We start from the raw sequence: 24,143 nt of genomic DNA, 5'->3' as shown, positions 1-24,143 counted from the left end.
AATAAAAAAAATGCTTTAGCTCCTTCTGTAATTGTTCTTTTTGTCAATCAGTGTGTAGCAGCCCATGCAACCCTTTAAAAGGCTTTCTCGCTGCAGGGCAAAGCAAGGAGGGTGAAAAAGTAAAGAACATAATGATAAAAAGACAATTATTTGGTGAAGATTTACGACGACATTCATTTCTTTTTTTTTCTTTTTTTATATGCTTGCCTGTGATTCTTTACTCTTGTAACTCTAAGATACATCTATATATGTTTGCTTTCTGGGTCTTAGCAAGCATTGCTAAACTACCTTTACATAATAAAAGAAAAGTCTGTCACTAGACATCAGTCTGGAATAATATATGGAGGCACACACATGGAGAAGGGCAGCTCGAAATTGCCACGCAACGCTGGAGACGGTCAGTGGTTGCAATAGCTAATACCGTTTTTTTCCTGATAAAAAATGACATGTCCGTACAAGCAGAGTTACAAGAAGATTACTAGTCCAATACAATTTATCATGCTTAATTTTCTGGTCTAAATTTTATATTTTTCAGGGAAATATCCAGGGTTTTTAAGACTAAATGCTAAAGCTTTCCTTAACTTTGTAGAGATGTTAATGTAAAAGTGCAACCGGCAAACGACACAGGGTTAAAAAACTATGATTCAATGAAAGGCTGGATGAAAAGAAATTATTGAGCTTACCGATGAAAAATTCATGTTTTTCAAGTGAGGATCATTACTTCCAGGAAATGATAATATATATTTGTAAAGCCAAGTCATTGTTCCATATCAAACAAAAAAGAAGAAAATAAAGAAAGAGAGAGTTTTCAGGTGCTGCTTCCAAAATAAACATTTCAAATGACTAAGATATGGATTACAAAAACACCTGTATATAATTTAAGCAATACATTTTGATGAAGGTTAAACAGCATTTATGAGTTTAAGTTATCTAGTTTGCTATATTTTTTCCAAGTGCTTTGTTCTTACTTTGTGATTTTTTTTGTGTTAGTGTGCTATTAAATGTAGGGAACTATGGTTTAAATACATGCTAGGGAAAAATTGACCTTCCTTTTGAAAAACACTAAATAACCTAACCTAATGATCAAATCTAACCCCTAAGAAAACTTTATTTGAGGAACATGCTTTATACGAACATATGTAATTTAAACAAAAATGATAAAGCAAGGTAAAAAGGAAAACTTATTAAAAGTACAGAGGAAAATCTTTTATTTCCGGGTGCATCATCTAAATTAGTGGTCCTCCTAATTGTTATTCATTATCTTGATATATTTACGTATCTGCATGCTCGTCCCTAGTTAGCTATCTTTTTCTGCGCAGGCGCAGGTGTATATGTGTGGTGAGCTATGGTTTAAGACAGTCATTGAAGCTAACCTTTCTCTCTGCGGTTCTTTGGAAATGGCCGATGGTAGTAAGAGAAAAAGTGTCTACAAAGTGTATGAGAAGAAAAGAAAGGCCTCAGATGAGGCAGATATAATCTGGAATATTTTGCATGGAGAGCATTATGGGATTGCTGTTTGGCCTGGTGTTGCCAGAGGCTGCCGCTACCCGACAGCGGCGACTGATAACAAAGATGGTGCAGGCACCGTGCAGTCGAAGAACAGTTACGTGACCAACGGGTAGCAAAAGGCAGTGATCGTCTGTCTGAATGGTAAGTTAACCGAGTTCACTACAAAGTCCACTATATATTCCCCGCTCTATATGGTGATTGAGGGATTTAGGGGTTAGGGTGGACGTTTGAACACAGTAAGCTTGCATGAGCTATGAGAACAGCAAATGGGTTAGGGTTAGAATATCACAATATCTTTAAATCAGCAACTTATGAGAGCCATGCCAGCTAAATGATTTTAGATATTTTACATGCTTTACAACATCAGGCTGATTTGAAAAGGGTGGAGACATTCTTTCATCTCTCCCTCATCCAATATATCTACTGCATGAAGCAACTCTTAACACCACAACTATATTGTCTTGTTTTAATTACCTACATTGCGACAGCCGACAAAAAAGAAATTTTTAATTGAGTGTGACTCATACCAGGTCCAGCAAGAAGAGGCCTGAAACATTGCCACATCTTTTTAAAGCGGAAAAAAAATTCTATTTTGCGATTTCTTAAAGCGCTAACTGGTAGCTGACAAGATACAGAAGGGTTGTGTGCTTGTTTGTTTACAGATTTCAGCCTCTTATCCCAAACAAATGGCGTGGGGCTGTAATAAGCACCAAGTGTCGCAACACCAGCTGCTGTATTTTGGGAGTCTGGATGATGAATGGGTGTTTCTCTTTTTTGAATTTGGTCAGACAGTGGCTCTGTGGTTGTGGGGGTGATTGCAATATGGTAGGGAGGGAATGTAATATGTTTAGTAGGAAGTGCTGGAATGCAACACATTATCAAGGGACATGATCATGCAATAATTTCTGTGGGATCTAGAAAAATGAAAAGTGGGTGTGGAAGAACGTTTAAACCACACAAAAACAGGGCTCTTAAAGTTTAATTGTTAAGATAAGCGGAACTTTTATTTCCCTTTTCAAAAAGACCATAAATGCATTTTGAGCACTGGCTACAATTCATCTGAAACTGTCGGATGAATTGTTCTATAAACAATGACTTACCTCCAATTAAAACCCCCCAAGCTCCTTAGTATTTGGAATTTTCTGTAATTTCATATTTTTATCTGAATGTGTGCTTATGTAAAAAAAAATACAGTGAAACCAGTAGTATTTGCAGGTATCTATCAAAAACAAACAAACAAAAAAAAGCTTAACAGTTAAAAACTTTAACTTAAGACCAGGGCTACACTATCAGAGCTTATAAGCTCTCTAAGATGCAAAATTACTTTATGAAAAATATAATTACTAAGCTTCTATGAATTAATGTAATTAAAAAAGAGGAAGTTGCATATATTTACCTTACATACAAAGCACTCTGCAATGGCCACTAGATCTGCATTGCACTTCTCCAGCTCATGAAGAAGGTCCCTGAAACAGATGATGGAGAAGTCAACAAAACAGGTATGAACTGTGCACACTGATCTTATCCCATAAACTTATTCCATAAACTTTAAACTGCTAAACAGTTGCTGTGAATTTCAGGAATAAGAGCACAATAAGTTGTTCTTAGGGCCCTGTATATTAAACAAATAAGAAACTTTCATGTATTTATACAGCTGGCTCCCATGTGTAGCCCTTCATGGGTGTATTGCTGCACACTGAGGAAAACGGGCGGCTGCTGGGGTTATTGTTTTGTGGCTAAAGCATGAGGTCATCATGACCGCTTGAAGCTCCTTTAATTCCTCCTTTTACAGGCCAGTCTGTCTGTGTGCAGATGCCAAGAAATGAATGGGTGGGAGCAAAAGGTTGTGTTTCCAGACCACCGTGGGTGATGCTCGACTTTCCACATTTTCTGAATTTAGAAATAACAGATATACAACAACACTAAAAAAATAGTAAACACACCTGACTGCTGATGGAAAGCTATACTTAGAAACCAGCGAGCACCTCAGCCCAGATTCTCTGGTAGCTGGACATTATTTTTGGAGTCAGAGAGAAAAGGTTTCCAAAAGTTAACTGTCATCTCAGTCCCCAACAGGTGTCTCATAACATCTATAAATGCAGTTGAGAAGACTGCGTGAGTTGTTGTTTCAGTCTGTCCTTGTGATGATGTTACCTGTTTTAGCTAGTATTATGTTTAAGGATAGGCAACTTCATGAGTTCATGTCAAACAAAAAACATCTCCATGACCACTTCCTTCTTGAACAATTTTAATTTCATGTTTGTTTTAATTGTGTGTAATTAATTGAAAACCTGAGGAAGCTAAGATACATGGAAATTTTCAAAAAATTCTTCTGAATTCCTTTACTGATTTTATGGTTGTATTTTTTAGTGATATGCTAGGATGCATTTATTTGCCTCCTATAAACCCAAACCTTTTCAATTACAAATCCGTGTTATCAGTATCTGTGCCGCATCTACTTGATTTTGGAGGAATCAATGAAATGAAAAGTGAAAATTGAAGAGCTAAATCAGAAAAAGAGTAGTTTTTTTTAAAAACCAAATGATGATCATAAAACGGTTATTGTGTCCCTTTACCTTAAACTTTTAGGTTCAACTGTATATGCTTCCATATATCATTGGTAAAATTAGAAAACCTATTACTGAATATGTGGCAGTAAAGATGAAAATTTTAAATGATTTAAAATGGTATAATGCATGAAATTTACTCAAACACTCACTTTGAAAAACCTATCTGAGATTTTCTTATACATGGGAAACACAATGTGTGAGATTAAACTGGTGTCAATAAATAAAATTAAAAATGCTAATATTTTTGGTTTATTTCATGCAGGTTCGCACATGTACAAATTAATGCAACATACACTTTTTTACAAGACACTTAAAGAACCTTTCAAACTATTTGAAAACAAAGATTCTACAAAAAAGAAAAATATTTGCAGCTTTTCAATATTTGAGGCACTTTTGGTTAATACAGTTTGACAGTTTTCAGACAGTCAGACACAGCTTTGATTTCGTCAGCGATGACGAAATAATTTTGTTGACTCTCCTTTTTTCATGAGGATAGCGAAAATTGACATGCTAAACGTAGACCTTTGATGACTTAAACATGACTAGTTGTGGGTTTGAGTTTTTGTCAACGAGGCGAGACTAAATAAAAATTAGTGGGTCATCAGACTGTAATCTTTTAGACAAGCTAAGCAGTATCAGCCATGCAGCTGTGTCTTGTTTGGTCACGCCATTCACCTGGGGTGCAGCGGCACACATTCTGCATGAACACAGATGGACCATGACAGGAGTGGCAGGTGAGAAAATTATCCGGAATTATGTGGTATTGCTCGCCGAACACTGAGAATTTCTTTTTCTTTCCAGCGTTTTATTGTCATTACACTGTCACAAGATCAGAGCAACAAAATGAACTCTCTGCATTTAACCCATCCCCTTAGGAAACAAGTGGGCTGCCATAGTGCGGCGCCCTGGGAGCAGTATGGGGTTATGGGTAAACGGTATTATTAACAGCTTTTGTCAGACAATTTTTTTTATAAAGTAGGGCATTAATTCATGAAAAGTTTATTTGAATTCTATAAATCCAAGTTTTCTACCCAACAGCAATGATGGACTGCACGGCAGCATTCTATACCCAGCAACTGTAGTATCTAGGCAAGAGCTGTCCATCTGGTAAAGAATTTGGTTGTTATTTGAAATTATAAAGGTTAACTTTTTTTGCAGCATAAAACTGACTGAAACCAAATTCAGTCGACTAAAACCGACTAAAACTATCACCTAATGACTAAAATTCAACTAAGACTAATAATATTTTTTCGTCCAGAAGAGTTAAACTAAATCTAAGATGACTGTCAAAAACAACACTGGTCAGACATCACTTTCCCACTCTCTTTACTTGTTAAACAAACATCTCGAACAGTACTACACAGCTCTTGCCTGATCACGACCAAGTTCTTGTCTTGTATTTTCATGCCTCTCTCCTCACCCTTGTTGGCCATCTCATCTTTCCTTTGTTTAAAGACAACGCAGTAGACTGTTTTCCCGTCCACAAAACTTGCCAAGGCCTTTGCCTCTGTCGGCCTGCCTTACAAGCCTCAGCCTTGTCAGTCTGTCTGCTTTTAGCCTTGCCTGCGTTTTTTTGTCTGCCTGAATCAGAGCTTGATCTATATTTTAAATAAGCATTTTAAAATGTAACGCTTTCCCCAGTTGAATATCAGTTTGTCTGATTTTCTAGTGCTTCACACTTGCCTTTTTCAAACATAACATACAGAACATAGATGTACAACACTGTAGCTGGCACAGTTTTAGTCAATTAATCATTAAACACAATTTTTAATGGACAGTCACTGTAAACTAGTATTATTTCTGGATAGTTATCGGCTTGTCAAAATAAATAGAGGGCAAAAAGTTTTTCTTCTCAGATAACAAAAAATTTGTTGTTGCAAACTCTGTCAACAAAGGTGTCACTGAAGACCCTAGAAACACAAGATGCAGGGCAACCGATCATTTTGCTACTTCTTTTTTAAGGTGAATCTGTCCAGCTTCTGTGGTGAACAGTACCTGTTAAAGTGGTAGATGTCCCGGATGTTGCCAAACAGTGAGCCTTTATCCTCTGAGCTCAGGGCCAGTCGAGACTGGTTGCTGATGCACTCCAAGTAGTCCTGCAGAGACAAAGACAGAGAAGAGTTTGAAAAGAGACTATAAACACCAAGGCTCATATTTCCTGACTTAATTTTTCGGGTTTTAAATCCTGCTTTGCACTGCTTTGGAACATATGACATAATCAAAATAAACATGTTAAAATTCTCTCTTAGTAATGTGAAGTGTGCTCCAAAATGTTCTACAATTACAGATACTGAGGTAATAACGCCTCAATTTAGATTTGATCACTCTTGAATGTCCCCCTCACTTTGTTAATCCTGAGAAAATCCAACCTTTTGGGACAGCATTTCATCTATTCTCATATCAAACTTCAAAATAAAGATTTAATCCAAATGAACCCTGGGAAAGCTTTATGATTCATCAGTTAGACTCTTTTAAAGTCGAAATTGTTTGGTTTTGTGTAAACACTCTGATAAAGAGATATTGGGGGCTATTATGTTGCTACAAATGAGTCTTTAGCTTTGAAAGACAGGTTTAACAAAAGTCCATTGAAAACAAACAGGTACATGTAAGTTTGGACAGTTTTCACTCAGCACACCTTATCAGTGCCTAAATCCCATCCGTTACTGATGTGATGATATTTGTGTGGATGATGCTTAGACAAAGACCTCAGGCCTTTGTCTGCCCTGCATGCAGAAAGTGAAACATGGGGGGAAAAAAACAGGCAGACATGTTTCTACCCAAGCTGCATTTGGACTTTTGGACTTATTGTAATCCCACAAATAATAAATATCTATTTTAGTTAATCTTATTTATACATTAGAATTTATTTGTGGTAATAATATTTCTTTAGAAGCATAATCTTTGCAACATACTATAATCTTGGATCTCCTAAATGAGGACTTCTTGTTGCAGAGTAAACAGTAAAAAAGAGATGGTATTGTTAGGAAATACACTAACTAATACAAATTGTTTAATAAACTAAACTAATATGAATTAGCATTGATCACTAGTGTAAAAACATAAATTAGTTATATAGCTCAGATATATTCAGAGTAACCTTCTGTGCACTTCTATTCTGTGTCTCTAAAATGTCTCTGAGTCAGAGCTTTGATGATATCTGTTACTGCAGGTCTGAGTTCATCCCAAACAACATGTTACAGTTACAGGTCAAACACCGACATACAGGTGATTTAAATGATACGCTCGGTTGGATGCACAATAGATATCAACTACATACCAGTTTTGAAACCAGACCCAGTCTGAAACTACCCTGCAAATGTTAAAACAGTGAGGAAAAAACGAAAAACAAAGCAGTTTTGAAACTGCATAAAAAAACGCAGTAATCATTTCATCTCAAACATTTACCTTAATAGGATACAAAGATGAAGAAACGTAAGGGAGTGTCCCCTTTCCTTCTCTTTGGTCTGTTGACTTTCTTCTATTCTGATGGTTTAGTTTGTGTGTAATGTGCAGTTCTTTTGTTCGTTAACATTATGAGCAGATTAGCCCTGGACATTAGGGCTTTCACTGTTTTTTTTTTTTTTTTTGCTGAGGTGAAAGGATAAAACCAACAGAATCCCTACTTAACATTGTCACAGATTCATGAACCTTGTCTTTGGGATAAATGCTTTTTCAGTCCTATTGGAAAGTACTATTGGAGTCAAAACCCTTTGTGTATTTTGCACAGTTTTTTCAAATGGAAACTGTTTTTGGTAACTGAAATAAAAAACATATATTTTATTAGTTAACAATCGTTTTTGAAAGGACTTTTTTTTCATAAAATGAGAAGAAAAGTTAGTTTTATGCTTACATACTCAAAATAAGTTTATAAAATGCCAGAATACAAAAAAAAAAAAAACATTAGCCAAAGTTGCTTTGTGAGAGTTTCTCAGCTTGAAGTTTGATTTGCCATTAAAATTCCAACTCTTAATCACCTATACTGAATGCACTGGTATCACACTGTTTACTTGCTTATTTTAATGAGCTTGTGGCCTTAGATATACTTTGCAAAAACATCAAAAAAGAGCCAGGAGTAATGATTTTAGAGTCTTAATAAAAAGAAAAAGAAAATCAAACACAATTTCTATGAATCATTTAATAATTGGTGAATAAACAATGAGAATAATATTGTGCTATTCCAGCACAAAATCATAGACTTATTAACATATGGAGTCATTATTGTGATGAAAACTGTGAAAAGTGTAAAAGACCATTTTTTTTAATATAAATTGTGACATTATCTGGTCTAGAGTGGGAGACGGTTCAGAGAACTCTAACTCTCCAAATGAGATTCCACCATCAACACTCATTCTATTTAATTATCTATCTTTCAATGAAAAAAAACAAAAATGTTAACTCATAGGCACCATTCAAATGCATAGTAAGCAAGTTTGGTTGGCAAACCCAATAAGTGACCCTTGATTTCCAATGGTAACCCCCAGACTTTAACAACCTTTCAGAAGAAGTCAACATATGAACCATGATATAGAGCCCACTTGATTGTTTCCACATAAACTAATAGAATAAACTTTATGTAATAGTGCTGGAGACTCATTGTGTCGATCCTGACAAAATAAACATGTCATGCTCCAAGGGTTTGAGTTAAGAAACATTGGAAATCTACCCACAGGCAAGATGGCGGTTATTTTAAGGGTTGTGTTAGCAGGTCATACTAAAATTTTTTTAGCTCCAAGCAGTACTATGTAAGGTGATACTTTATTAGCCACAGGGTTAGGGATCTGACCTGGCCTGACCTGCTCATGTCATCGTTCCCTGCTTCAGCAATCTTGCCAAAGGTTAACAATCAGATCAGCACATGCACACACCTGAAGGTTCACACCCTCTTCTGAGCATCAGACATAACAAGTACAAACCTGACTCTTTCATGTATTAACCATTAACCTTAAGATAGTCTTTTGCTAAACTAAACATAACACTGCCCCACAGTAGGAAGCCATTACTCCAAACGATGGAGTGCGCACATTGGAGTGCTCCATGGATATTTTTTAAGAAATACTTCCTAAATTAAATTTAAATATCGCAATCCAAGTCTGAAAAGAATTTCCCAATGATCTTTCTACAACTTTACTTGTTGGTGATGGTCTGGTTACATAATGGTTGAGCCAAGAACAGGGTAGTTATGCACAGGGCAGCGAGAGACCAAAGACACAGTATATTTGCATAAATTCCAACAATATATTCTGAAAGCAGGAAAATGTGTGCAAATAAATATAGAGAAAAGCAAAATAGCCAACAACAACAAGGAAAAAGAGTGGCGCTGACAGATGATACACAGGTGAATGCAGGGGTGCCTGAGTAAATATTTGTGTCGAGGCTGTCACACCCTCTTCCTTTGCAGGAAGCATTTTGGGCAGAGGGATTAGTGAAACACGGGCTGCAGGACAACTCACACAGGGCAGTTTGAAATGTGTGTGTAAGAGTGTCTCTGTGCGCCTTGTTTTCCCCTTTGCTACTAAATGAAGACAGCTCTAGTGAAGAATTTGCTACTATACCATTCAAAAGCAACTACTGGGTGGTCTGGTCAACTAAAGGCTATAGGTGGTCTTTGGACCTATACGTTTTGTTATAATACTGGAACATTATATACAGTAACAGGCTAGAACAAAATGCCATATGATGTATACATATTTTTTATGTTTAAAGGGGTGTTGTCTGCATGTGTCTGCCTTCTAAAGTCTTATAATGTGAAAGTGTGACTGTATGCATTCTCACCCCATTAAAAAACAGCTGTTTTCTTTTAGAAAACGTTTAGAAAAAAACAGATCAGGAACGCAGCTCGATCACTTGACATGGCTACTCTAAGTCATTTACTGACTGAGAGTAGACGGCAATTATTGCTACAATTGACAAATAATTTTGTACAAATAAAAACTGCAAAAATCACTCTGTTATAAAAAACAAGTAGATAGACACCAATTCAAAAATTATAGTCCCGTTTCTCTACTTCCACAGTTGTCTAAGATTAAAAAAAGAAATGCTTCATTAAAAATTTTAATTTGTGCTCATCATAGAAGAAATTAATTGATAACAATTCTCTGAAAGTCAGTATGGTTTTAGATCACAGAGATCCACAGCTGTGACAATCCTGGAACAAACAGAGGAAGTCACCAGCCTCATAGATAAAGAGAAGTTTGCAATCTGTCTGTTTATTTTCCCAAAAGAAAGTATTTGACAAAGTTGATCCCAATATATTATTCAGGAAACTAAAGAATTAGGGTGTATGTTGAAGAGGTTCTAGAGTGGTTGAAGAGCTATTTAAGTAGCTGGTAAAAATGTGTGAAAATGGGGGATATTCAGTTGTCATGCTTGAATATTGAGACTCTTTAAGAAAAAGCTCAAACTCTACATATACAAACTCTACGTATATGATCTCTGTCATCTGGTCTACAGGTAAGGCTTGCATGAATTAAGATGTGTATAGGTAAGTTTGAATGTATATATGTATATCTATATGTGCATAAATGTATTTTTTTGCTCAGTTAATGGAGCAATATGGACCCATAAAAATAATAGGAGTCAGGAAGACTATTGGTGTTAAGAATCAAATGAAAGGAGAAAGTTATGATTAAACAAGGTTTACTTCTTCATACCCCTTTTCAATTATAAGCACTACTTATACCTGTAATGTAAAGATAAGTCAGTTATACATGTTTGTTTGTGTTAATTTTGAAATTTTACTGGATTGTTTGTAATACAATTATTAATTTATTAATTACTTTATTCATTAATGATTTACATCACATATTGGGCCTTCATGGATAAGAGACATGAAGAATGCTACTGTTAAAATGAGAGCTAGAGCTATAAAAATTTATTTTCGCCAACAGTGAACAATCAAAAAATGTTGGAACTGGACAGTTTAAGTCTGAAATCTGCATTACTGGAATGGTGATTACAAAAGAAATCTGAGCACTACGTTTTGAAAGATAGAAAAGGTAGAGGAAAACCATGCAAGCTTTGATGCAAACCACTGCACTTAACAAAGACACTTAAGCTCAGACTTGAGGCGATATATATTCTTGCAGTTCAAAGCAACAGCACTAAATGAGTCAATTTGCTTGAGTGTGTACACCTACAACAAATGTTTGCAAGTGTATCCAGGACAAAGGTGCATGGTGTCTTATAACTGGGCTGAATCTGGTGACCGTAAAGATTCCGGGAAGGCAACAAGCAGAGTAACTCAAGTGGACAAAAAAACAAACAAAAAAACAAAACTAAAAGGATAGTTTCAGTCCCTCTTAAAAGAATATGCACTGTATGCAGCTCAGTGCAATGAGGAATTCCAAGAGGTCTATATTGGGAATATATCAGCCTCTCCACAGACATATGGTTCAACAGATCAAAGTTCTCAGGACTTACAATTTTAGGTCAGAGAAGAGAGGAGTTAAGGAGGCCATATATGTCAAAAGAGATAAGCCAACTCTAAACAGCGGGGGAGACAGAAGAGTTTAACTTTCAAAAACATATGGCCTAGCTTCAAAATCAATGCTTAGCCAGCGTCAAACCATTTCAGATCAGATATTTGATGGAAAGCATCCTCTGTCCTGGATCACTATTTGGCACAGGAGTTACTCTGCAGTAGAGAAGAATATGCTGCACTGGCAAGCAAAGGCTGTGCAGAGGACTGTAGGATACAGCCTATGCACCACAAGCAACATTTATAACTCAAACTGCAGGAGACGATCCTCCCTTTTTACCCCACACAATGTTTTCTCCTGCATTTAGGCAGGAGGCTACAGAGCACAAGGAGCAGGACCATCAGACCGAACGTTGGAGGACTTTTGTAGCCTTTGCTGCCAATTGAAACACCCCAACACCAACAATCATTCACAGACAATATCCTTTTACTGCAGTTTGGATCAACTCCAAACTTTGCCTAATTACACAGCATATCATCTAAACTTTCCACTAGCAGAACATCTCACAGCTCAGAAATGGCACAGTTTGTGTGGTGTTGTATATAGCTGTGTTCTAACAGCCTTGTGCTATTATAGTGCTACTCTAGGTCAAATTCAGGTAAATTGTGTTATCCCCAAGGGGAGATTTATTGTTCAGACAGGAGTGAAAGAGAACAATTGAAAAACACATAAAAAAGCCAAATTACATCATGGACCTGGAACTGACCAGGTTAAAGATTTTTTTTTCAGTCTGTTCGTCTTACAATATTGCATTTTGCTTTTCTGTCCTGATGTTTAAAGAGAGAATTTTGCTCAAAAAGGATGGTTAGGATCTGCCAAAATGATCCTAGCCTTCTATAGGGCTCTGGACTCATTGAGATATTTCTAGTCATTGAGAGATAGTTAAGAAATTTTACTTCAAGCCTTATCAGTTCTTTAATCTTTACTGTTAGCTTTCTCTATTTATAGTGCCCACTTTACTTATTTCATGTATATTCATCTTGATTATTTTTATACAATGTAAACTCTGTTGTGGTAATTGGCTTTCGTTAAAGGTACAAACGTAAAAAAAATGCATTCTATTTCATGTTTTAAAACGTGTAAAATGACAGTAAAATTCTTTGAATTATTTATTTTCATAAGGTGACTTGAAGTGATGTTCTTTAGATGTGCCCCATGCTTTAAATGTGTCTTGTCCTTGCTATATTTGTTTTAGCCTAAATTACTTTGAATTAACATGTGTGTTATGCTATGCAAAACAAAACAAGAAATGTGATTTACCTCTACAATGCTGCGCAGGTCCTGAACGTAGGTTCTCTCTGTATCCAGTATCTCCTGTACCACCCGGTCCACATATGTCTTTGGTCCTTGCATAGGGTTTATCTTCTCTCCAACCTCTGCGCTCAACTTTGGCTGTAAATGTTCTACTGCAGTCTGTCTCCTGCCCTCTCCACTGTTTCCCTCATCTTCATCTTCACACCCCAGCTGTCTAGCTGGGACCAGTTCCAACCGAATCGCCCCAGAATCCCGATCAGAGGTGATGGGATTACATTGAGGGGATGCAACAAGAGTAGAACGGCTGCCCAAGGAGCAATGACTGTCCCTGGAGGAGGCGGAGGAAGAAGTGGAGCTGTAGCTGATGGGTCGATCAGTGCTGTCAGGAGAGGAGTCCATACTGATGGCAGAGCAGTAACGCAAAGAGGCGTGGCGGAGGGCCAGGTTGTGAAGGCAGCGTGAGGGGTTGTCAACGGAGCTCAGGTCTGAGCTAGAGTCCGGGATCTCAAGAAGTGGAGGCAACACATCAGGCAGGTAACTATAATCGTCTGAAGGAAAACAACAGAGAGAAATAAACATTAATAAGGTCAATGTGAAACACCAAACAATCTCCTTTACCATACACAGTGTTGCAGGCTTTGGTGGGACATTTGATTGAACTTTAAATGGTAGAGTAGGCCAAAGCATCACTAAGCAAAATGGAAGGGCATTTTGAATGTATTACGCAGAATGGAAAACGGCGAACAAAAACCATTACAGTATCATCATCATCATCGTCATCATCATCATCATCATCATCATCATCATCATCATCATCATCATCGTCGTCGTCGTCGTCGTCGTCGTCGTCGTCGTCGTCGTCGTCATCATCATCATCATCATCATCATCATCAACATCAACATATATGCATAAGAGCAATTTAAATGCATGTCTCCATATACATCCAATCTAATTCAAATCAGTTTATTTATTTAGTGCTAATTCACAGCACATGTGATCTCAAAGCATTTTGCAGAGACAATTCAATCAAATCACACAGAGAGAAAGGTTAAAAGTTTTCTATCCAAGGAAACCCAGATGATTGCATCGAGTCATAGACTTTGCAGGATTCACTTCACCTGCGTGTGCAACAGTAGACAGATTGCATCATAATGTTGACTCTGATGTTTATATTGATGTTCAAAAGTCAAATGCTAATTTAATATCTCAATGGAATGAAGACAACATGAATGCTAAAAGACTTCTCGTCTGCAGTTGCAAGTACTACTTTACATTTTTACAGAGTCCATCTATTAAGCGCTCTTATTCCCGAACATAATCCAACTGACAGCAGTTTAATTGAATACCAACTGTATAAGTAATATACTGTATGTACTTAAAGATTTATGCTCAGTTCCTCCAAATTATTTATTCATTTCCTTTAACTGGTATAAAAGCAGAAAGTAGTCACAGAACCACCAAGGTAAACAAACTTGAAAAAAACCAAACATATCAGACCAAATCATAAGTGAGTGTGTATTTGTTTGAACACTGCAAACTATGCACACTTCACGTTATGAATGAAAGCTCTATTTCATTGCGTTCAAATGGGAGTCAACCGTTTTTACAACAGTGTCTACTTGTAGGAATGTTTTTAAATGCCAGTTACTGGCCTCCCAGGGCCCCACAGTCATTCTGACTTCACATAAAAAAATTAAGCTTTTCTGACAAAAAGGGTCCTAATAAAGTTTTCCGAAGCTCAACCATGTTCCTCAACAAAGCAAGGAGCCATGGTGTACCAGCATCTCCCATGTTTTAGCAACAGTGACATCCAGAAGCCTTCAGTGAGGTAAGACTCAGCCTCCACCTTTCTCACTTCAAAGCAATGACAGATCACAGGTTCAACTTCAAAACATGAAACATGAAACTAAGAACAAGCTCAAAGGGTCCAGCTCCATACCCACTCTCTCCCTTTTCAAACAACAGGCCCTCCTGATATAGCAATGGCTCTTTTAAAGCCGGCATTCTGGTTGGACTGGTTTCTGAAAAAAAGATCACAGGTTGGATTTATCATGAAAATTAGGACTTTAAGCCTACTCTGAGATATTTGACAAAATCCCATTTCAACCCTTACAGTACTCAATAACATTATTTTTATGTATACAGACAAGGGGTTTCCTGACTTTTTTTTTTTTTTTTTATCAATGCAGAGCGATGTAGAATCTTTGCCTCTTAAAATGCTTGAACATTTTCAGTCGCACTTGCAAAAACAGTTTTACTGGCACAAAAACATATTTTGGTCCATAGCTTGCTCATTTGAATAAGAAGTGTCTCCTACTTTGAATGGGGAGTGGTGGCCTAGTGGTAAGGGCATAGAGCTTGGAATCCTGATGTTCTGGGTTCAAGCCCCACTGCCGCTCTGGGTCTCTATAAAGTCTCTTAACTGCACACTGCTCCCAGGGAACCTTGCGATCACAGCCCACTGCTCCTCAAAGGGATGGGGACAAATACAGAGGTAAATTTCTCAAATGTGAAATCAATTAAAGTTCAATTCTTATTAATTTTCTATGTTCAAACAGATCGTCTGTTGTATATGGGCTCATATGAAATTAATTTCGTCTCAACAAACCACTACTCATTATGATAATATGCCAAGTGTTCAGTTTTAACAAATGCGCTGCTTTTCCATGCTACAAAATAAAATGTTCATATATTTCTGACTACGGTAACTATTGCCATATATTTCTGACATACAAGCAGACATACGAAACAAACATAGAAGTACTGAGTTATAAAAACTTTCTATGTTATAAAAAGTAATAGTAAGCTAACTTCACAAGGTGCTCCGTCTGGGGCCAAAATAGTTGAGCAGATGAGCTCTTGAGCTAGTTTTCATCTCACAGGGATGAAAGAGAGCACATACAGTTAGTCACAGTAAAAGCTGAGTACATATTTATGTCTAGGAGAGAAACATGAGTAAGCACTGAAAAATCGGCCCAACTCTATCATCTATAATCTGAGGTGTTGACGGCAGAAACCCAGCTGATATTTATTGATAGGATGGTTTCAGAGTCTGGCAAGAACAGACCAGATAAAGCCACTAAGACAAGAATAAGTAGAGATAACAGTTATTGATGGAACTTAACAAATATTGCAGAATGGGAGAATAGACTAAAGAATTAGGCAGTATGATGAAAAGCTGTCCTTATGTCCTCTAGCAGTGTACGCCTATAGCAGCATAACTATAGAGATGGCTCAGGATAACCTGACCCACTCTAACTATAAGCTTTATCAAAACTGAAAGTTTTTTAGCCTAGCCTTAAAAGTAGACAGGGTGTCTGTATATTGGACTAAAACTTGTATTTGGTTCCACAGGAGAGGAGCCTTGGAACTAAAAATGTGCAGAAATGTGTTTCGCAGTCCTACTTTTTTTTTTTTTTTTAAACAATTCTCTTAGTGAAAAATCACTCTACATTATAATTTTTTTTATATTGTTTTTATTTTTGGTACCCTTCTGTTACAGCACTGTTTGATTGTTTTGACTTAAATAACTAACAGTGTTTGTTTTTCTTTTGTTTACTGAACATTAAATTAAAAATTATTAGTACCAGTAGACGCTTACGTTACAAACTTAAAAAAAAAAAAAAAAGTTTTTAACATCATCCTTGCTCAACCTTTTGTAGATTATTATCAGATAAAATCAATACTCCTGAACTTTCCATCAAAAAATATACAATTGTAACTGAAATCCAAAGCATTGAACACTAAAAAAGAGTGTTTGAGGCATAGATGGATCCCAGCTTTCTCTACTTAGAATCCTGCTCCAGTGACGCCAAGAAAAGCAGGAAAGAACAAAAACATCTAAATACTAAAGTGGCATGAAGTTTTTGTTTCCCTCTGACAAGTTTGGAGAGGATTTGCTGTTTGTTTTTTTGTCCTCCAAATGTTTGCAATCCCACCCTTGCCCCAGTTTTCAACTATGAAAGATCTGAAAAAACAACGAATCTGAGTAAAATCAACTCACACAACCGCCAACGGTCTCGTCTTTCAGTAAGCAACGCTCTGCTTTCATGCATACAATGCAAAAAGACACAGATTAAATTACATCCCACATCATTAAAAGGTAACTACCAATTTCTGTTGCTAAAAAAAAAAAATATTCAAGACTCCATAGATATGAAAACCAACGCAGATTGCCAAATTGTCCTATTGCTAATTAATTCAGCTAATGTAGGTAGAATAATAAGCTATCTGCATCCTGCACATAGAGACTAAAATATGAGCCAATAAAAAAGCCAAAACACCACCAAGAGGTTGCCCCATCTTGTGTTTGCCCACCCCCTCCGTCCAACCCTTCAGCTTCATGTTTCGGGCACACCCTGTCCGTTTCCTTGGTGAACTGACTCTCTCCCCTCTCACACATGCACACATCAACCTCTGCAATCTCAACGCACACATAGGCAGAGAGAAGATGACCAGGATTTGGTTACCTACTATCCAGATTATTTTCAACTTGATCCTAGTAAATGATCTCTAATTATGGTCTTAAGTATGCAGGCTCTTCTGTGTATGTGTTGTTTGTCTCTGCACGTGCACATGAGGATTAAGGGTTGTGTGTGAGGCCAGTGTTTTCAGCCAGTGGAGGGAGAGAGTGAATACAGCGAGTGTCTGAGCAACCTGGCTTCCATCCCTGGCTTTCATTAAACTCAACAAAGAGAGAGGATTTCATATGTTCAACATTAGGCCCAGCTGAAAGGCAAACACTGACAGCCAGAGAGAAGCAGAATGAAGAGTGGCAAACAGCAAACGCCAAGTACAATAGGTTTTATAAATGATTTTGATCATTAAAATGCTTAAATAAGGATTTATATGAATATTTTAAAAGAAACCAAGAGGAAACCAGGCTTGTCATGTATGTGCACAATAAAAAAAAAAAAAAAAAAATCCAGTATAATTTATGCAAAGATTTTGAGTTTTATCCACAACAAAAGTGTTATTACATTAATAAAAGATGTGAAAAGCTACTTTTTTCCCATAAAGCTTTTCAAATATTCTTTCTTCTCTGTTTGGTGTATTCTAGTGGCAACATTATTGCTCCATTAACAGGTCTGACACAGTTCCTACAGTATTTTAGAAAGCTATCTCTGTCATAGTTCTGGTTCTGTTATGTTTTCTTTTGAGTTTCAGTTTTACTCTGCTTCATGTTTTCTTGTTTTAGTGGTTTAATTCTTATTTTGTTGTGTTTTCTGGTTGTTTTCAGGTTTTTATTTGTTGCCCTCTGCTGCCCTCTTGTGTTCTCCTCTTTCTCTAGCTCTTTTCCTGTCTGCTCTGTTCACACCTGCTTCCAATCTGCTCGTTAGCCCTTTCTTTGTTTCAGTCTCCCATAAATACACCCTCTGTTCAGTTCCTCAGTGCTGGTTCCTCGTCAAACATCCTCCAACTCTGTCTCTCTGAGTCTTCCCCCTCATGACAGTCTTCCCCCTGATGTCTCTATGGTTTCTGGTTTGTTTGACTTTGTTTTCATGTTTTGATTTTTTGATTTCCTGCCTCCGTGTTCAGTTGTTTGTTTATTCATCATTAAATGATCAAGAAACTCACCTCTGCCTCCCTGCCTCTGCATTTGGGTCAACAAACCTCAACCAATTCCTGACAATCTCCTTAAATAAAGAAATTTTAGGGAATGACAATACTTTGATTAAAATAAACCTTTTATAGCCTTTTGTTTTCAGACTATATTTCTTATATGAACCCTACAACTTGTGATTGATCTTAGGTTATGTCTACTATTTCATTCTAATTTAAACATTAGTTGCAACTTGCTGGAAATTCCACATTTCTTCATGGAGTTAATCAAATGTAATAATTCACTCTCTCACCATAATCATCTCATTATCTCGAAAAATATGTTTTTTCTTGCACTAAAAAAAGAGACAAACATCTCTGTTATCCTGAGATTACAGAAGGTGATCTCACGGATCAGTCACATCAGAATCAATAGTGACAGGCGTCTCTGTTCTTGACCTGTATAATTTAGTACTATAAAAATGTAGTCATGGATAATCTTTGAACTATGCACAGACATAAAGATTAAAGCTCTTAACCACACAGAGCGTAAATATTTCTCTGTGTACAGGGAAAGGCTTCGCACTTTCTCATCATACTTATTCTGTCACTTTTAAAATCATTAAAAGTAATCCTAAACAAGACTTGCATAAACGGAACATTCACAAGGCTGCCAGTGTAACAGACTCTCAGTGTACTGAATCATAACTACTCAAACAGAAGCGCAGTGATTTCCCTCCGCTGGTGCTAGCCAGTCGGACAAGCCTCGCTACCAGTCCAGCCAGGTTTAATGACTCATGCTAAATTTCAACGGTTCACTTCAGTCGTACTCTTTACAGCCACCTGAAGTGGTCTTTGTTGTAAAGTGGTCAGCAAACAGCTGAGAGCACTGCTCCCTCTTTACGGCCCTGGGGCCTCACAAGCAGCTCAAAAACCTCTAAGAGCACTTTGTAATAGACATGTCTTTTAGTTATAAAAACTGAAAAATTACTTTATACATAAACATCACTGAGCAAAACCATTTTCTATGCTTATTTAAAGTCAAGTGTCTCCCTTAATCACGGGGTCCTAACAGGAGAATACACAGACAATATGTAGCAAGGGGCTCCAGCAAGAAACATCAAACATGTGATTCCCAGGGTGTATCTCTCTGCAGGAAAACACAGTCCAAGGAATATCAAAGAAGAGAACTTCATCCTGTAATGGCAGCCACTTGAGCAAATACCTACTTGCTTTGGCTACTTCAAGAGACTGAAATGAAAGAGCAGGAAACATTTTAGAGTTAGATAAATACATTACAGAGCCAGACAAATAAAGTCCCATGGAACAGACCTGCTTACATATAGGTCTCTGCTGAATTTGCATGACAAATGCAAATATATGCAAATCATTAACATGAGACATTTAAGCACCAGATGTGAAGCGCTTTACAGAAACTACTGCACAATCTTGCTCATCAACACTTTGGTCTTTACCTTTAGGATTGATTAGAATTATTGATGTACCAACAAGATCAATCAATTAGCCAGTGCTCAAAATAGAACACATTTATAGGGTCTAGCTGTTTTTTGTTTTTTATGTTTTATGATGAGAGGCCTTAAAAATGCCTATTTTATGAACACACAGACACATCACGTATAAAACTCTGGCTTGCTTGAAAAGTTTCAACTCGATCTCAAAATATCAGGCTTCAGAGTACAGGGAGAAAAAAAAAACATATTTGTTAGAAATAAAAGTTGTTTTTTGAAACTACTTTGTGTGCATTTAAATCATAAAAGAATAATAAAAGTTACAAGCTTTTGTTCGATTTAAAAACAAGTTAACAAAGAACATCCTTTGGTAAATGCTAAATTTGAACCCCTTTTTCTTGGGGGATACAATGCACCGTAATATTTCTCCTTTGGAACTTCTGTGCACTATTTAATGCAATTTTAGGACTGCATTTCAGGAATTGAAGCCTAGATGGCAAATTTATCTCCTTGCATAAAAAAAACTCTGGAACTTAATGACCTTATATGCATGCCGAATCAATCTTTTGTTGTATGAACACTTTAAATTGAAATGGATATTTCCAGGGGCTTTTGGAACAGTCATGAAAAGCTGTAGTGTTTCATAGTCAAACTATATTGGAGCTATATAACAATGCCTTGAATGAAAATGTTCAGAGACAAACACAGAGGGAACAATGGATGCCTTGTAGAAACATTTAAGCCAGTACTGTTTGATGGGTTGCTTTTTTTTTACATTTCAAGCTACTCTGTAGAAAACACTGCAGAAACATAAGATATATATATCTAGTATATCTAATAAGTTTTGCAAACACCAACACTCAAAGCTGCCCAAATAATATCCAGAACCAATAGATTTTTTTTAATGAAAATACCAACAAGTTGAATGACTTTCTTTCCAGCTATTTCTATCAGGTAATAAAAAATATTCTATAAACATTTCACTCTTACCCACTTTTATATATCCCGCTCATAGCCAGTCATAAACTGACTTCCGAACATTTTCTTTTTCCCTTCCTGTCATTGTTTTTCTCCATCATCAGATTTTGTGATGAAACTGAAAACACATCTGGCATTTCTTAACAATTCGGCTTCCACCAGACATTCCTTACAGTCACACCATGTCTATTCTTTTCTGTTCAAGAAAATAACCATCGCCCAACCTGTACATCATGTGGTACTGACCACCATGGCTCAAGTGTATATTTTGGGCAGTGTTTTATCTCTTAGGCTCAATAGAAACAACAAAATAAAACTCTCCCACAATGAAGGCTCATGAAAATAGCAAATATTAATTAAAACTAGTAAGGCTGGCTTGCAACAAGTTTGTCTTTTTTCCAGCGACGGTTGGGATTCATAGTGAGGTTTCCATTATAAGAAGTTTCAAAACTGCTGCTCTTCAAATTACATTTAAAAAAGCACCTCAATAAATACAAAAACTCTTTAAAATTTCAACTGAAAACAGACAGTTTTTGCAGAAAAAGGACATGTTTCAACAACAGTGTGCAGCACCAAGACTACACTTTACACAACTTACAAGTAGTTTAGTCAGAGTTGCTTGTGGGTTCTTGTTTATTATACTGTCTCTTCCAGATGGCAACTCAATCTTTAACGGTCCTGAATGCTTCTAAGTAGAAACTCAAGAACTCTGAATGGATAACTAACACCAGTTGCAGTGCAGCAGCCTTTGTTTTCACTTTGGCAGTGTCTTTAACCTCTGGGACATGAGTAACTGTGAGGAAGAGTGAGGGATGAGGGGTAGATGTCCCAGAGGAATGAAAGTAGGAAGAAAAGATGAGAAAGAAGGCCAGAGGTCAAACACCACCCACTCCCATAATTTTTCCTTTCTTCCGTTCCCCCACTGATATTTATTACAAATTCTGCCTTTTGCTTTAACTCAATCTACCCAAACAATCACTAACTTTATAATGGTCTATGCTTCAGAAAATCAAGACTAAACAACTAAATTATTGTGGAGCCACATGTTCCCAGGTTACACAGGGTCCATTTGAGCTCTGTCCTTATCTCTGATAGAGATACAGCCTAGATCGCAACTGACGCTAAAGACCCTAAAATGTCGCTCTGGATTTCACACTGCAACCTTTAATGTGGAGAGCAAAAGGAGACAAATAGAGAAGCCAGAGAGTTTGGAGACATGGAAAAGGGTGAAACATAGGATTGGACACTGGGAGCATGTTTTCCACTGAACCTGATGCCAAACCTATAAGAACTGCACAGATTAGGATAATATACTCAAATGTAATTCTTCGACATTAATTGCTAAAGCAAAACAAGAGAAGGTAGAAGAGAATACAACTCCTCTTTGAATAATATTCCTGCAGAATACTTTTGCAGGAATCCTGATCTTTGACCTTTGTACTTTTGGGCTTTTATGGCCTAAGAAAAAACAAGGTAAACACACAGGATGCAGCTGGGGCATCAATTAACAACATAATTTTCCCGTACAAAAGTATAAATAGTCATCATAACTAGGGCTGAAAAATTGAACTGAAACAATCTTGATTATATATTGATCATAGACTAATTCAGTAATAAAACATTTAGCTTTTAAGATGAACAATCCTCTTATGTCCAAAAATATGCTCTAATTAGAGGTCGTCAAAGGGCACAGCTTTAGCTTCACTTGGTTTTAATTCAGCGTAAAATCTTCCTTTCATGAACCTTTTGCCGTCCAATTATTAATTGAAAAAAATAGCACATTAATCAATTAGCAAAATAGTCATTACTTTCAGCCCTAATCATAACCATAAGATATTTACAGTTTATATTTGCACAATTTAAAGAGATAGTTTAGGACTTTTAAGCAGGTTTCTGTTTAAAGTTTAAATTTAGGGGGGATTGCCACCTAAATAAATCTTCTGTGTAACTTAGCAACTTATTCATAATTCATTTTTCAATGCAAATGTAGGGTTTGATTGTTCACAGCATACATAACATAAACCAGTTGGATTTGTCTGAGACTGGGGTTGTTGGTCTCCCTTAGAGAATCTGTTGGTTTCAGCCTTCTCTTCTGAACTTGAATAAATAAAGACATCATCATATTTAGCAACTTTAGGTAAGATATTAGCTGATATCAGCCTTTTAACAAAACTTCACCTCACTCAACTCTTTTTGGCTTTCATGGCCTCGTAAAATCTACAGTATGTAAACACATGTGCACAGCCAATGGAGTAATTAACCCCATTTTAACATAATACAGTAAAAACACTCAAAACAACCGCAACACATATAACATATTAAGCTACCCTAAAGATAAAGTGTCCAGTTTCTTTGTTTTTGACATTGTGGAGACAGCCCTCAGGAATGTGCAGTGTAGTCATAGCTCAATGTTGCTGAGGGAAAAGCATCCACTGTCCCTATTTTCAGACACCTCCAGTCTTCAACTTACCCACAGGACACCCATGCAACACTTGCAGTTCACACCCTTCAGCCTTCTCTGTGACAGCAACTTACTAGACTCAATTTCTGACATGATTGAAAAAAAAAGTCCTACAGCTGGGGCTGTAGGGTGGCCTCTTTGGTTTGGGTGGAAAAACTAAACTAGGAAAACTTTTCCAGGATTTGATCATAACCATCCAACCATGTGTACTTATGTGCACAGAATGGGCACCCCCTCCCCTCCCAGTGGACATGCAGGGTGGGTGGAGAAGAATGGAGTACTCCATTGTCTCCAGCACCTCAATTCCAAAGAGTTTGCGCTAAAAAGTAATTATTCCCCCTCCTCTCCTTTATTGTTTCATACCCATTTGCAGCCTGCAGACAGCTGCTGCCCTTTGAAGCTCTAAATTGGGTCACAGGCTGCAGAATGGCCCCTTAACATGCAGTGAGAGAGAAGCAACACATATTTATTAAAAGATTTTTCAGATACCAATAATTCTTATTAATAAACTGAGGACCACACAGAAATAGTGTGATTGGGAATGAAAACTGCAGTTATAAAATTGACTGCATAAGCTTAAATAATATTAGAATTTACAAATATTGGCATATTTAATATCCTCAGAGACAAAAATCCAGTATCATCACATAAGAAACTTGTCAGTGCATATTTAGGAATAAAAGAATAGTTTGATAATGTCCCTTCTTACCAGTAGGCATTTTGTGGCCTTTCCCTTCAGCAGAAATGAAAGCAAAAAGCTTTTCAAAAGTGATGACAGGGAAGTTTAGAGGGATCCAGGTCACATATCCAGAGTTTTCCAAAAAGTCTTCATAACAGCTCCAGAAAAAGAAAGAAAAAATCCTTAAATTCTCCAAATTCTCA

The 24,143-nt window shown here is 36.9% G+C and overlaps 1 protein-coding gene across 2 annotated transcripts in view; it reads right to left on the bottom strand.

The window, feature by feature from the left end:
* The window catches only part of plekhg1 (pleckstrin homology and RhoGEF domain containing G1), a 47,671-nt gene that overhangs the window by 15,488 nt on the left and 8,040 nt on the right, over positions 1–24,143 (bottom strand). The window contains exons 1-4 of one of the 2 annotated variants that reach the window (XM_015369791.1): positions 23,971–24,056; positions 12,818–13,359; positions 6,075–6,175; positions 2,906–2,975 (exon numbers count right to left, since the gene is read on the bottom strand). In XM_015369791.1, coding sequence (XP_015225277.1) covers positions 2,906–2,975; positions 6,075–6,175; positions 12,818–13,359; positions 23,971–23,980 — 723 coding nt within the window. In that variant the 5' untranslated portion in view covers positions 23,981–24,056. Of the gene's footprint in view, positions 1–2,905; positions 2,976–6,074; positions 6,176–12,817; positions 13,360–23,970; positions 24,057–24,143 lie in introns of those variants that run through there. The other variant, XM_015369792.1, reaches the window with a different exon arrangement.

This window comes from Cyprinodon variegatus, unplaced genomic scaffold, assembly GCF_000732505.1.
Source record: "Cyprinodon variegatus isolate N-32 unplaced genomic scaffold, C_variegatus-1.0 Scaffold38, whole genome shotgun sequence".
NCBI classification, from domain to species: domain Eukaryota; kingdom Metazoa; phylum Chordata; class Actinopteri; order Cyprinodontiformes; family Cyprinodontidae; genus Cyprinodon; species Cyprinodon variegatus.
The sequence above is the reverse complement of the archived record's forward strand: the minus strand, read 5'-3'. Positions and strand labels throughout refer to the sequence as shown.